At 35.9% G+C, this 16,166-nt stretch overlaps 3 protein-coding genes across 3 annotated transcripts; 2 read left to right on the top strand and 1 right to left on the bottom strand.

Moving 5' to 3' along the window:
* Nucleotides 1–344: 344 nt before the first annotated feature.
* Nucleotides 345–4,264, bottom strand: LOC129578935 (DNA replication licensing factor Mcm3). Its single transcript, XM_055468289.1, has 5 exons — nt 3,766–4,264; nt 3,295–3,572; nt 2,432–3,079; nt 1,970–2,333; nt 345–1,868 (listed from the first exon to the last, which is right to left on the bottom strand). Exons 1-5 carry the CDS (start codon nt 3,829–3,831, stop codon nt 747–749), a joined length of 2,478 nt encoding a protein of 825 aa, XP_055324264.1. The 5' UTR covers nt 3,832–4,264; the 3' UTR covers nt 345–746.
* Nucleotides 4,265–4,289: 25 nt separating this feature from the next.
* Nucleotides 4,290–6,275, top strand: LOC129578944 (ER membrane protein complex subunit 2-A-like). The gene is made up of 5 exons (XM_055468316.1): nt 4,290–4,427; nt 4,584–4,992; nt 5,079–5,235; nt 5,317–5,412; nt 5,599–6,275. The coding sequence occupies exons 1-5, from the start codon at nt 4,388–4,390 to the stop codon at nt 5,785–5,787; spliced, it is 891 nt and encodes a 296-aa protein (XP_055324291.1). The 5' UTR covers nt 4,290–4,387; the 3' UTR covers nt 5,788–6,275.
* Nucleotides 6,276–6,685: 410 nt separating this feature from the next.
* LOC129578946 (leucine-rich melanocyte differentiation-associated protein-like) lies at nt 6,686–8,795 on the top strand. Its single transcript, XM_055468317.1, has 5 exons — nt 6,686–6,810; nt 7,543–7,692; nt 7,790–7,921; nt 8,087–8,347; nt 8,443–8,795. The coding sequence occupies exons 1-5, from the start codon at nt 6,731–6,733 to the stop codon at nt 8,687–8,689; spliced, it is 870 nt and encodes a 289-aa protein (XP_055324292.1). The 5' UTR covers nt 6,686–6,730; the 3' UTR covers nt 8,690–8,795.
* The last annotated feature ends 7,371 nt before the right edge of the window (nt 8,796–16,166 follow it).

Genomic DNA, 16,166 nt, shown 5'->3' with positions numbered 1-16,166 from the left:
GAATAGAGATGTTTATCTTTCATTTTTATCAGATGACATTATTATAGCGTTTTTTTCACGAATCAGGTTCAGGCCTAGTTGGCAGCAACTATATGTTGGATCTTCAAAACAGATTTATATTCGAATATTGAATCGGTTTCACGAGTTTATGGAAACGAATTTTGCGATGATTTTACATCAAGTAAAAACTGTTTATTCATATCCAATAATGCCCATACGCTACATGTATGTTGAACCAAAGCGAACACGAAAATGTCCCCAATTCGTCTCGGTCATTCATCTGAAAAAAAAATCAAATAATTCCAAATATTCTCTTTCTGTAATTAAATCAGGCAAAACCATCGTTTACTCTACTAATTAATAACAAGTTTATTTATTCGGATGAGTTCTGTATTGACATTTCAGGTAAATTTGTAACGGAATATATAAAAAAGAATAAATATTTTATTGTTACCAAGTAAACTGAATGCTCGATATTTTATTGAATGTCAAAATGCATAATCAAAATTAACAGATCTTTCAAAACGGTTTCATGATTTGAGGATAGACAAAAAATTGTTTGTGATGTTAAATAACCAAAATTTGTTCATTCGGATCATTTCAACGGTACGTCAATTGGAATTATTCTCCGTACAATATGAATTTGATGAAAAAAAAAGACTTAAAACTACGAAACACTAACAAATCAAGAGAGTAATGCAATAAAAAAAGAGAGTGTAAAAATGTAAATATCGAGATGAAGTAATTTAAATGAGGAAAACGATGCCGTCGGCGACCATAATTTGATTTGCTTCAGACATTTGTTCAATGGCCGCATTCACTTCCGCCGAGCTGAATGGTTGGTCAATGTTCTGATTGATGGCTCCCGTGAGTGCTTCCACAGCTAATGTTTGTTCTCGTACGTCGCGGAATGCTTGGTTCAATTTCTGTTTGAAGACCAAAAGACGTTCTTGACTGATATAATCAGGTGATGGGGCCGTTTCCATGGCTGTTGATCCTTCGCTCGATTGTTGTGTTGATCGGCCAACCGATTTGCGTGTGCTACGTTTTGTTAAATCACCAGCATCAACTGGTTGTACCACGGGTGTTTCATCCATTTCTTCTGTGTCCATCGTTTCGCTGGCGTCGGTGGTTTTTGTGCGTTTTGATTTACGTGTACCCTGTGATGGTTGTGATACAGTATTGTCATCGTCATGATCATCATCTTCTCCATCTGAATCTTCGCCATCTTCGCTGCGCCGACGTTTGCGCTTCTCCTTCTCAAGCACCTTCTTGAAGTATGCGAATTGAACGAGTTCAATGGCTGCTTTGGCATCAGTGACCGAAATCGTTTTGGCCATACGTGCTTTGGCATGAGCCGTTGACAAACGAATCAACGTTTCCAATGTACGAGCGGTAACTGGTTGTGTTCGTGCCATATGTGAATCATCAAGGTCTTGTGAACGCAAACGTGAGTATTCATTGGCAATTACATCGGATGCTTCTTGTGTTAGACGTGGCTTTAAGCATTTGGCCAGATGAATGTACTTGCGCATGAACTGCACGGACAACACTTGTTCGGAACGTGTACGTGAATCACCGTGCAATAGAGCATCGTATTTTTCGAAAATTTGCATCTCTTTGTTGCCTTCGGTTTCGTTTTGGAGATTGAATGTGGTCAAAAACTCCGCATAATTACCACCCATGGGCAAAATTTCACCGTCTTGCTCCTTTGGATTACGATAACGATGCATGCGAACGACAAAGTCTGCAATGCGTTGATCGTTGTCATTGTCGATAGTGTCCAACATCACGAACAACAAATCGAAACGCGACAACAGTGAATCCTGTAAACCAATATTTTCCATTGGCGTTTTGTATTGGTCGTACTGCAAATGAAAATGGAAATGGATTAGAAAATTTTTTTATAATTCCGAAAACCACTATAGAAATTGACCGAGTGAAAATGAGATTTGAAAAAATAGCTTACTCTTCCATAGACTGGATTGGCGGCGGCCAGGACGGAGCAACGTGCATTCAATGAGGCGTGCACACCGGCTTTTGAAATGGTAACTCGACCTTGTTCCATGACTTCGTGAATGGCCGTACGATCGATGTCGCTCATTTTATCGAATTCATCAATGCAAACGACGCCTCGATCGGCCAACACCATAGCACCGGCTTCCAAACGTCTTTCGCCGGTCTCTTGATCAGTTGTAACAGCTGCTGTCAAACCAACACCACTGGAACCACGACCGGTCGTTGGAATTGCTCGTGGAGCTGTGTACAAAACGTAACGCAGGAGCTGCGACTTTGCAACACTAGGATCACCAATGAGCAGAACGTTTATATCCCTGAAAGATGCAAAGAATTGGTTGCAATGAAAATAGAATCAGATTTTTCATTTTGGTTCATGTCAAATGACTAAGAATAGAATAATAATGATCCTTACCCTCTCAATCGTGTTCCGTTGATTAGAACTTTTTCAACACCACCCAAAAGCAAGCATAGAATGGCCTTCTTAACATATGCATGACCGTGAATCGATGGTGCCAAACTCTTTGCCAACAATTCAAAGATGTCATTGTTCTTGGCCAACTTTTTGCACTGAGCCACTTCTTCGCGTGAAATATTCAAGTTGCTCTCTTTGTTCAGTTGTGAAATGTTGTTGGCAATGACCACGGTTCGGAATGTACCGGTCGTGTATCCGCCACTTTTGCCGGGCAAACAACGATAGTTGCCAACAATTTGTACACGATCGCCTGGTTTGCATTGATCGACCAGATCGTCATCGCAAACAATGTCAACTGCACGCGGTAATTGACCGGCCGGTGCTTTTTCGGGCATTTCTTGAATTGTTAACGTTTGATGATCCTTGTACACCGACAATCCATATTCGGTTTCCAGCAAATTGCCATCTTCGTCTTTGGTTGGGTACACAGCACTACTTGGCACCGCTTCGAATGACGTTAAATCGGTGTATTTGCGTTCGATTGTCTTCTTTGTCTCTGGACAAAAATGAACACTTCGCACCACCTTTGGCCGCACCAACGACACTTTCGTCACAATACCCTCCACGCAAACCAAATTGCTCAGGAATCTAAAGTAATTATACACACAAATCAGTTGATTGTTCTTATCAAACTATTTACATTCACTTTTAAAATGAAATTTTGTGGGAAAAAAGCAAATCTGGAACGTTTTCTTTCAAAATCGACTTTAAAACTTCTTATAAATGGCTTCATCTCTCTTTCCATCATAAGATATGTAATTTGGCATAAAAGAAGAAAAAGAATAAAATTCTGCGGCTCTCACCTGGAATTCAGTGTACGTGGTGTAACGTGACGACTTCCGAAGCTACCCTCGAAGCCAACGAAAAAATCTTCGTATGTTTTGGCAAAACTTGGCTGAAGCGTCGATACATACTCCTTCAATGCTCTGGAAAAGGCCAATTGTTCATCAAAAGCATTGATCAACAGCGATGCTGCACGGGCCGGATTTTTCTTTCGCAAATCATTAATATTAACAACGAGGCGCTTGGATTTCTCAGCAATCATATCCTTTACTGAGGCCATGTATGTACCCTGATCCTCCTGTAAATATTCAACAAACACATTTTATTAGCAAACAATTCTTTCATCTCATGAGCCGTATTTAACCAATAACTTTTCGAAAAAAATTGTTATTGACGCAAAAAAACAGCGAGTTCAGTTTTGTTAGTGAACAACATGCTGTTCGAATAGTAGCAATTGAACATCAATTGAAATTGGTTATGAAAAATCTTACCTCATCGTCCAAAAAATCCAAGTATTCACGTTGAATATCACGAAGTCTTTGCTCTTCATCGGCCATGACGATTTAAATATTTATTTGTTTGAATTATTTTATGAAGAAAAAGAATCAAACTGAGCAAAATTTCCGAATGCAATTCAAATCAACGCTTGTTGAATATGACATACACAAAAATAGCGGGAAAGTATGAACCAACATGAAGTTGGATGTGCACGATGCACGAATTATAGTATTGCCCTAAACGAACTAAGCACATTCAACACGGACTGAGTCAATTTCTGTTCAAATTCTATTCAAAAGATGAAAATCTTTTTCTAATTCACAACGTTATTAATTTGATGAATTAAAATAAAATATAAAAAATGGTTTACACTGAAATTCTCACGGAAATTTCTGTAATAATTTCAATTTAAAAATTGTGGTTTTGTTATGGGCTTAATTTCGATGTGTGATTGTATAGGTATTTGACAGCTTGCGTGACAGTTTCCATGTCGTGCCATTTCTGTCATTGTGTTTCTTTTTTTTTATTGATAATTTATTGTGTGTGATTCTCCTTTGGACCTAATTGAATTGTTTTCAAAAAAAAATAATCCAAGTTTTGACGGGGCAGTATTAAATGAAAATGGCTTATCTTCATGATGATATGAGTTGGTCAGGTGAGTAAAACTACGATTGAATTGGCAATTGCCCGGATTTTATTCACTGATTGAGGCTAAACAAACATTTAATTATGATGTGTCATTGGGTTGTTCAATAAAATAGCTGACAATAGTTAATTGGATGCATTTAATTTTTTTTTATTTTCGTGGCAGAGGTTCGTGACTTATTCCGTAAGTGGCGCGAAGATAATGAACGTCGTAGCGATGAGGTGATTCATTTGTGGGAAACAGTATTGGATGAAAAACAGCATAAATTAGACAGCGAACGACACTTGGTGCTTGAACAAGTGATCATAGCCGCATTAGACTGTAATCGAATCAAAATCGCTGAACAATGTATACGTAAACTATCGATTGAATTTCCGGGCAGTTTACGTGTACAAAAATTCAAAGCCATGCGACTTGAGGCGTTGGAAATGTTCGACGAAGCGTTAGACGTATTAAATGCGATCATTGCACAGGATGAAACAAATGCGGCGCCCAGAAAGCGAAAAATTGCCATTTACAAAGCCAAAGGCAAAAATACCGATGCAATCCGTGAATTGTGCGAGTACACAAAATTGTATGTGGAACGAGTAACTCTTTCATTTGGGATTTTGTGGAAAGAATGCGAAACAAATAAATGGTTTTCTTTGCATTCTTTTTTAGGTTTATGTCCGACCAAGAGGCATGGCATGAACTGTGCAATTTGTACATGGCCGAGGGAGAGTTCGCCAAAGCGGCATTCTGTATGGAAGAACTATTGCTACATAATCCACACAGCCATTTGTACCATCAACGTCTCGCTGAAATTCGTTACACAATGGTTAGTTGGTCCCGATCATTTCACATGAAAAATCGATTTTCTCTCTCTATTAAAACCAAAAATCGTTGTTTTTTTCCACAGGGTGGCCTAGAAAATATCGAGTTGGCTAAAACATATTATTCGCAAGCGGTGAAATTGAATCCAAATAATTTACGCGCATTATATGGACTCTATTTGGTACCTAAGATTTTAATTTTGGTTGCAATAATAATGAATGTACTCTTGTCGAATGATTATAATTTTTTTCAATTTTCAGTGCTATAATCATTCGAACAATATTACTTGTAAATCAATACTCAATTTTAATTTTAATTTGATTTCTCATAAATTAACACCAATTTGGTACTCAATTTGTTTTTGCAGTGTTGCAATCAAATCAGTGGCTCGAGATCAACGGTGAATAAGCGAAAAGATGCGCAAAAATTGGCACAATTGATTTTAACAAAAATTCAGGCCAAATACAACAACGAAGCCGAAGATGACACCATCAACTGTGTATCGATACCAGCATTAGAAAATGCTTTCGGGAATCTTGACATCAAATCCAACTAGTTGCCAATTTCTATAGATTGATGGTGAACAAAAATGAGTTACGAGCACACATCCATAGTGTGGATTCCATACCAATCAAATGCATCCCCCCCCCCCCCAAAAAAAAATACAAAAATGAATTACGAACGAATTGTCTAGTTTGTCATTAAAAATATTTTATAAATATTAAAATAATTTTGAGACCAAAATCACCTAGCGAAATGCGTATCAACCGAATAAACGAACAAATGGTTTCAGTTTTTATGGAAAAAATGGAGAAGTGGCGCCAATTCAATGGATGAATATTGAACATCAATAATATTGAAGTCAACATTGTCTAGTTTTCATATAATGATTTCGCATGAACAACACAATCCATGAGTATTAAACAAAGTGAAAAAAAAATTAATTAGAATAATTGCAAACCGTAAAACTACAACAATTCCAATCAATTTTATTTTAAAATCATTTGTTTTTTCAATTAAATATTATTTATGACAGCATTTAAATTGAGAGTTGTTATTTATTGCTCATTGCACAATAATCCCGAAATAAGAGATAATCAAAATTGAGCGAAACTGGTGTCGATATTTTTTCTTCCTCTGAGCATATCCCGTGATTGATAATCACTTCAACTTCAACATGATATTCCATTCAGCTTTTTAAAACGAGCACGAACAAATGCACGCCCACTTCCCAACGATAAACAAACTTTTCTGTGTTTAAAAGGCAAACACAAGCCAATCGATAACAACATTTTATAGAAATAATTGTGTGATAAAGTGGCGATGCATTCGAAAAGGGAATTTGTTTAACATCAGTTGACAACACTTTAGTTTTTTTTCCTCCCAATAGTTTCATTTGCATAAGTATTGTATTCACACTACCGTTTGGAATTGCATCGGTAGGGATTATTTGGTGTAACTGTGCTACAACGATTTTAAATGAACTTTTTTCTAGGAAAATGGACGAAATTCCCGTTGAAAATCTTCACCTGGCTGAGACCACTGAAAATGATCTCGTTTCAAGGGAAACGGAACAACAGTAAGTTGTTAGATGCACACACTAAAAACAATCACTTCAAAAAAAAAAACACACACACCATTTGTTTGAATCACGTTTGAGTGTCGGCCACAAGTACTTGTTTAAGCTGTGCAACATATATATCATCAACGTAGTTCATTTTGAATTATTATTTTTTTTTTTGTTTCGGCTTCATTCAAACGAAAGAGCGGAAAAAAAGAACAGGGCAATAGCCGTTCAATCGAAATGTCAATCTGAGCCATATTTATTGAATACATCGTATTGACACACACACACAGCATATAAATATTTTAAAATGAAGAAGAAACAAGCACATGAGTAATACTGATTTGGTGACGGAGAATGACTATAAAATACGAATTTTTTGTGAGATAAAAGAGAGAAAGAGAAAAAAGGTCATAAATGATAACTAATTTAGACAAGACGCATAGCGATAATTTGCATGCTGAAAATGTACAGTTGTACACACCCCATATGCAAGCTTAAAAGACGCCATTCAAGAGATTTCAACATGTAAACACACAATTATTTTTCGTTTCTCTTGTCGACAATCAATCGAGTGGGGCAAAAGTACAGCTGTCGAGTGATATAAATCGTATTGAGGATGCATTTTAGTCGATTTAACAGTTTAGTAAATGTTGTGCACTCTCAATTCGAAAATTGTGCGTTTATCAAACAATTGGGTCGTTAACAACAGCTTAATATATCATTTATTTTCGTTTCGTTTCCAAGATTATTACAGTTGAAGACGATTTTGGCCAATAGCAGTTACCACATAGATGGCATTCCCTCGAAATCGGCAGATAGCGACGATTTTATCTTGGAAGAATTGATGGCGTGCTCGTTTTGGTCAAAACAAGACCAATCCAATTTGTGTGACAGGTTTTATTTCTCAGTTGAAGACTGCGAATTTATTACTTTTTCTCCATCTTCATAGTGTGGTTCGTGTTTTCAACGAACATTTCTATCGATATTCCAGTGATTTTGCGTGCAAAGAGGAGGATGGACGAATCTCATTGGCCTATGAACGATTACAAGGAATTCCACGAAAAATTGCGGAAAAGTTTGCTTTGCGTACGCATACACTCGATCTAAGTTACAACAGCATTAAGTAAGTTAACTAACACGTACATATCAATCATCGCTGTTACCAATTCCTTAACTAATGATGTTGCAAAACTATGCTCTCTCTCTCTCTCTCTCTCTTTATCTCTATCCATCACTTTCTATCTATCTCTCTGTCTCTATTACGTTATGGTCACGGTGCTATGCTCAGAGATCTCACGTTTTTATCGAATTTCAAAATCCTGCACACTCTAATACTTGACAATAATGTTGCGTTGAACGAAAAGACATTACCGTTTTTGCCGTCGTTGCGAATTTTGTGGCTCAACAAATGCGAGATATGCCAATTGCCCAAGTGGGTGCAACGAATCAACATTTGTACGCCAAACATACGACAATTATCGCTGATGGGCAATCCTGGGGTAAGGTCATCATTCAATGGAGGTTCAACACTCGAAAATAATGATTATATGTGAGTGACTGCTTTTTGTTTATGTAAACCGAGCGTTGATTTGGGCTCTTATACGGAATTTTACATTTGGCTGTTATATCGACATTTAATTGCAGGATGTATGTGATTGGAAGTTTACCAAAGTTGGACTATTTGGACGATGTCAAAATAACGGACTGTCAACGTAAAATGGCCAGAGCACACACCCGATTACTGGCTTGGAACGGAGCATCCATTAATTTTGGTGAGAACTATTCTAGTGGAACGAGCATGATGACAATTTTGAAACATGATGCTAAGGCTGGTCGACGTTACGGAAAACTTGTGCCCAAACAAAATGGTTCAAAGTTTGATCGGCTTTGAAAATTGGTAATGTCCAAGCTGAAAGTCTTCAATCTCGGTTATATATATATGTTTTTGTCTACGATAAGAATTTGAATAAAATGTAAACATTTTTAGTCATGAAAATGGAAAAGAAAAATGCTTTTAATATGGATACCTGTGGTGATGCTTAACGTATAAAATGATATTCGATCATTTGGTCAAGTTCAAGATTACGATAAAAGAAAAAAAAACGAATTGAAATCGATAGCAGCAATTCGAGTGAGATAAACTCGATTTTTATCAATATTCGATAGTGATTGATAAGTCTATATCGCAACACAAAACACGTAACGTAAGTGTCAGAGACACATGGATGTCATGCCGTTTTCAAGTCCGCTACATCCGTCACACACACACACACACATAGAGAGAGAGAGAGAGAGAGAGAGAGAGAGAGAGAGAGAGAGAGGGAGAGAGAGACCATTTGTATACATTTCAAGTGAACTGTGCGGCATAATGGGTCCCATGAAGCAGAAAATCATGCGTTATCTTCATATCATAATAAATATTTTCTTTCGTTTGATTTTCTTCAGGTAGTTGAACAAAGAAGGGCACACTGATAACGATGACGCACCATATATTTAAAACCATTACGCATAAAAACGGATATGTGGGTGCCGGAGCATACGGTGGAAGGGATTTACTCGGTTGCGAATGAACTCTGCTAAAACAAACAAGAGCAACGCTCTTTGTGCATATGTGTGTGAGTGCCGAGATAACGGGGCATATATGGTTCTAGTAACATATCAAAAAGTCTTTAATTAACTCAAAATGATACCTTTTTGAATAGAATTCCACATTTTATATATCATGCTAATATACTGACATTGTATCGCCTCTGTGTACCTTTTGACCTTTTGCCACGTAAAACTGATACAATTCGATTGGCAACGTTTCATTTTAGTAGCAAAGTTAATTAATTATTGAAAAAAATGGAACAATTAAAGCGAACCAGTTGACGAAGCCATCGTAAATAAAGTATGGTATGGCTTCTTTTCAAATCAAATTCGACAACCAAGGTCATTGAAGGATGACAAAGAGAAACAGCGATGGTAAAGATGTTTCACATCAACAAATGAATTCATTCGACCGTTACTCTATGTTCACAAATGGCGCATGCATAGTTTTTCGGTTACCATACATATTCTCATATCCACTTGCGCAATATAAATTGTGTGTGCATTTGTGGCAAAATACAAATTTTGTTGGATTGTAGGTAATAGGATTTTAATTGAATCAATGCATGTTGCAAAATCGCCTCACTATCATTCACAACATAACAAATATTGAGGTAGATTTCAATTGAAAATTGCAACATACCATTTATGGGCAGCGTTGAATTTAACTGTATTAAACATTTTTCAACATTTCGTACATCAAACAACAAACTTTGAAAAGTGATTGGATTTATTAGATTGTGAATGAAAAACGATAAACTCTGCCGAAACAAACAAGAGTTATGCTCGTTGTGTTGTGTTTTGTGTAAATATGTATCGTCTAAGAAAAAGAAATAAACATAGTTTTAGTAAGACCATAGTTAAAATCAAAAAGTCTTCAACTGTCTCAAAATGATAGGATTTCAAAATATACAACGCGTGATCATTATGCTAACATTTTGAATGGATCAGTAGTCTATTTCACCAAATGTTTTCATGAGATTTTCTTCTCAAGCATTTTTGGTCAAACAAATATATCTAAATGTAGCAATGAGAAAATCTCAATAAAAACGTGAAAATATTCTCATTTTTTGACATTATTTTGAGCGCCAACTTGAAATTTCGAGATTTTTTCACAAAAATGTGAGATCACATCATGGTTGGCTCAAAAATAAATGAAAATTTAAAATTTGCGCTCGAAATAATGTCAAAAAATGAGAATATTTTCACGTTTCTATTGAGATTTAGATACATTTGTTTCACCAAAAAAACTTGAGAAGAAAATCTCATGAAAACTTGTCATGAAAACATTTGGTGAAATAGGCTGCATTATCACTGACATTGCATCACCGCTGTGCTCATCATCTCATTCACTCAATACAATAAATAAAGAACAATGCGATTTTTTGCTTGAGTTCAACGTATCACCTTAGCACCAAGACAAATGAATAATTAAAAAATGAAGCAAATAAAACGGACAAGTTGGAGAAGCCAATTTAAATAAAATATGAGATTTTGATACGAAATTGGGGTAATACTTTATGTTCGTTTCTGACTGAAAATCACTTTGCTATAATTATCCATGATCAAAAAGTGGCTCATCGCATAATTGTATTATGATGTATGAAATTTTGAGTAAAGCTCAAAAAAGCCATTTGCCGGTAAACGATAAACGTGATCAACAGCGTCGTATTTCAGTAACTAATAACCTTGCTAACAATCTATAACAATGAATGGAAAAAGAATTGACTATGAATAATTTACGAGATATCCGTGGAAGATTATTATTTTGCTGAAAAATGCCAAATTATAAATTGAACAGCGTCTTCTGCAACAAGACTCACTTTCCCGTATGATTGATTTGTTATGCCGCACCAAATTACAGTCTCAACCATACCTAAGTACCTTCTCATTAAAAATCGGTCCAAAGTAAATGCTGCAGCATAAATTTATCGTGGTATGTTCGTATACAACGTTGAGATTGTTTGCTTTATACACATAGATTTATCGTATGCGTTGAGATTGAATCACATGGAAAATGCCATCCAAAAAATTGTGTGTGCAATTTCAAGCAAAACCTGCAAACAAAGCAAAAATCGCTAAGGTTCCTTACGCCCGCTTCAGTTCTTGTGCTCTCTATCCACTTGATACATGAGTTTATTTGAGAGATTGGCCAAAATCAAAGGTAAAGAGAGAGAGAGAGAGAGAGAGAGAGAGAGAGAGAGAGAAACACATCGAATTACTTATTGAAATAACCGAATGAATTTGCCAACAGCTGTTTTACGTCAGCAAATAATTGGATCCGTAACGCTTCCAAAAAAATCAAAGCAATCAATAGGTAAAATATTTTTCCAGATTGATTTATTGCAAAATGTTGAATGCTCTTAAATGATTCAATTCTTAGAATTTTGCATATGAATGTCCGAGAATGAAAACGCAACTTCTTATCACAACACATATAAGTGAAACAAAAATAAAAAATTTATTGAAATGAAACAACACAATCGAATTTTTTCAAAGTGTAACAACAAAAAAGATTTTTTTAAAGTGTAACATCGTTATGTTATTACACTTACTACATACCGATGTTACACTTTAAGAAAATCTTTTTTGTTGTTACACTTTGAAAAAATTCGATTGTGTTGTTTCATTTCAATAATTTTTTTTTTTTGTTTCACTTATATGTGTTGTGAATAGAAGTTGCGTTTTCATTCTCGGACATTCATATCATCCATCACTGAAAAATCAAAATCGATCAAGTTACGAAATAAATCAGTGTTGCCGGAAAATTGGACGGCGCTTTTGTATGTTGATGTGGAGATAATTTTCGTTGTTGTTGTTGTTGTTGTTGTTTTTGTTCGACAATAGCTAGCCCAAACAATTTTCAAATGGAGCCGGAATCTCTCTCTTTCTCTCTTTTTCTTCTTTCGGCAAGAGTAAATTTTCTGCGAAAATTGGGAAAATCACCTGCAAAAGTTAGTACTTTTACAGATCACTAGCGCTGGCTGCCAAACTTACTCACCGATTTCATTTCTATCCACTTCTCTTGTTGAATCAAGCAGTTTCGCATCATCTTATTTAGATGGCGTCGATCCCTCGCTGTCACTGTGTCTACTCAAAACACAGCTCCCACACACATACATACACCCACAAAACACCAAAATCGATAATCTTTTTGTAATTATTTTCCTTTTGTTTCGCTTGCAACATGCACAAATGCCATTTTCAGCAAAAACTTTTACAGTTCGATTACATTAGTTTTTGAAGCGAAGCAAGAAAGATGAGGAAAAAATTGATTGGCTTGCAATAGTTGGGAAGATTGCAAGGAGTTTTGTGTAACAAGGAGTTTGCGATCGAAGTTTCGTCAATATATTGGTCTGTTGATGCTAGGTTCAATCCGCGAGTAATGAAATGCCTGATTTTGGGACATTTTAATGGAAAAATTTATGGCTGCCTGTTCACAACATGTTTCAGTTTTTTTTTTCGTTGAGCTCAATGCTCTGCACTAAAAATGAAACATCGATATAATGGATATGATACGTCATTAAGGATGTAAATTACTTGTCACTCGACTTGAATGAATTATCCATATTTTAATCGAATGTACATCATACATTATCAAGCAATTTCAATATATTTATTTTAATTACAGCATGTTTGTATTGACAATGTCAAATAATAATTAATAATTGATTGATTATTATTATTATTTGATTTCATAAGCGGATGTGTGTGTGTGTGTGTGTGTGTGTGCACTGTGCACTGTGCAGTTGAATACCCCGTCAGCGCAGTATAAATACTTCTGGGAAAAATATCGTTCGACTGTAAAGTTGAATGCACGCTTGATTCATCTGCATGAAAGTATTCGCCATAAAAAAAATGAAATGTTCAAATGGTATTCAAATCCTCGCTAATTTGAAAATTAATCAGATTGCGGAACCACAATTTACCAAAGCCACACCACCGACCAACATGCGAAAAATGAGGGAATAAAAATTAAAGAAAATTTAATTTACATTTAAATTAGCCGAACTTTGAACGTTGCGCGTTTACTTTTCTCTTTTTTTCTCTCGTTGATTTAACTTTTTATATTTTTCGTTAAAAATGTCGTTCATTGCGGAGTCAGACCACCTTGAATTCACCCACCCATAATAGAACTATTTTCGCTATCCGTGTCTTCTCAATTTGTTCGCATTTTCGATGTGTTATGGAGCAAAAAAGTGACAGAGAAATGTTTTGAATACACTGTCATAAAAGAGAAAAAGTTTTCAAGTGAAACGGTGAAAAAATGAGATAAAGAAATATGAAATAAGGGAAAATAAACAAATGTGTGCACTCCGGAATATTAAATTTCCATTTACGATAACAGCACGCTGCTACAGAGGAAAAAGTGAGAAAGGAGAGAAAAATTTTTTGACGCAAACACTTGCGGACGATTAGCACAAGAAAGAGCGAGATAGAAAAGTTGAAGATTTTCGAATGCATTTTCACAAGTCACAATGAATTTGAAATTATCTACACTCTCTTTTTCGCTCTCTCCCACCTTGCCAATTTGTGCAGTGACTCAGCGGAGGGATTTGGGTTTTTTGTTGTTCAGTTAATACATCATACGAACGAAAATGGGAAATTTGCCCTTTTCTCGGAGGCAGTTATCGAAAATAAAACATTTATATCGATATTTCATGCTTCGCTTATCAACAAAAGCGCGATTGATACACAATGCTAACTTATCAATCGTCAAACACTCGTTCCCCCACTCGCACCGCCAAATAAAATGATAATAACCAGGTAAAATGCTTTTTACTCGGCACAATAGCATCGTTTATGATGATATGCAAAAAGGAGCTTTTAGGCATCACTTTCGATGTGCCGTTTGGGATTCTTTTATTTCTGCCAAATTTTTTTTTTCGTTGTTATTCTTCTTCTTTTAATTCGCAGAGCGAAGTGGAAAATAGCAGAGCGTCTGAATTCAATAAATAACAAAAAAGTAAAAGAAATTCCAATTGAAAAATTGTTGCTGAGTTTTTCGTAGAGGATGAAAAGAAGCGCAAGTGCGTCATCGATTACAGCCGTTCATTTCATTTCATTCCATTTGGCAATGTTCGTCGTGTATGGGAATTTTTTCAATTTCATGCAATTCCACGCGGTTGGCATCTAAATGAATTTTCCAGATAGACCATTGATACTTACTCAATCATGAAACAGGAAAACCAACTGAAAACCCATTTTTATGCGAAGCATGTTATGTATTTGTTGGTATTGTTGTTTGTTTGTTTTTCTTCAGCAAACTCTTACGTACCAAAGAGGGAAAAAAAATAACATTGAAATGGCAATAAAAAAAGATTCAATTGTTATTAGATTATCTGCTGGTACCATTGATTTCCATTTTATTCGCAAGGAATCTTCCATGCACACCAAAACGATTAAACACCGCCGTCGTATTATCGTAGCAGACAGTGCGTAAAAAAATTTCTTTCTTTTTTTTTGTACACTAACAAAATGCTAGAAAGCAGAAAAAGACCTACTAACATTCGAACGCGTGAGAATAAAAGACTGACGCTAGCAGGTTTTTCGCAAAAGCGGGATAAAAATCAGTTGCACGCAAAAGAGACATTTCAAAAGGTTGCACGCAAGAGAGAAGTATATTGTTGTTGTAATCACGGCTTTAAAATTCAAAATGCGACAAAATAAAATGTTCCGTTTACGTGCAACCTCTTGAAATGTCTCTTTTGCGTGTAACTGATTGTTATCTCGCTTTTGCGAAAAACCTGCTAGCGTCAGTCTTTTATTCTCACGCGTTCATTTCATCCACGCGTATATACACAGATGATAAAAGTTAATTTTGCACAAAGATTAGAAAAACAATTTCATATTCATGTCAATAACAAAAATGTTCTCGTTTGTTGTCATTTTTTTTCTGTCAGTCGACGTGTGTAATTTACGGCGGATATGAAATTATGATGGTATCGCCTAACTGCTGTGCACACATACACACATCAGCCAGCACCGAAATTATCTTCAGCACATCCCCAGTGTGTCGATCGAAAAGCCAAATACCTGACATGACCTGTGTATGGTTCTCGTAATTGAAGCACAGGAAGGCAGGAGCAACCGAAAAAAAATTGGAGAAGCAGAACAACAGCCAAATTGATCAATGTACAGACAGTTTGATGCAACATTTGGATCGGGAATTTCGAATGTGTGCGAAGGTGGTGGCAGACATGTTATGTGCCAGGCAACTGGTAACTGAACAACGTTTTCGTTTCAACACACTCGTGCCAATTCAATTTCGTGCGCATAAAACGAAAGTTTTTTTTTCTCCTACCTTGATAAAGTGAAAAGTTTGAGCCCTGGAACATTTTTAATGGATATCGAGCGAAGAATATCAAACACAATTTGATGCGTTCAACAATCTTGTGTGTAATTTTTGGTGTTGCCTTCATAATATTGTTTGATGCTATCTTTTCTTTTACGATGTGAAAAGTTGATTCGGATATGCGCTACGTGAAGAGACCGAACATGAGACAATATAATATACCCATTAATCGAGATTTTAATTAATATTTGACCGTACATAAAGAATGTGAAGAAAGTCAACAGTCACGTGAATACATTAATCTCGTATTGGGTTTGCTTTTCTCTGCTATCTCTCTCACTCACTCTCGTTCATCCTGAATTAATAGGCACAATGTTCGGAATTTGATTTGAATTAATATATGCACCCATCTCTTTATCTGATTTACTAAACGATTGCTGAGTATTGTGTGTTAGTTGTCGATGATTGTATTATCTGTATGTTT

The sequence above is a fragment of the Sitodiplosis mosellana genome, unplaced genomic scaffold, assembly GCF_009176505.1.
Source record: "Sitodiplosis mosellana isolate CC-2019 unplaced genomic scaffold, AAFC_SMos_1.0 Smas_scaffold_6226, whole genome shotgun sequence".
Classification (NCBI taxonomy): Eukaryota; Metazoa; Arthropoda; class Insecta; order Diptera; family Cecidomyiidae; genus Sitodiplosis; species Sitodiplosis mosellana.
This window is presented reverse-complemented; position numbering and strand designations above follow the sequence as displayed.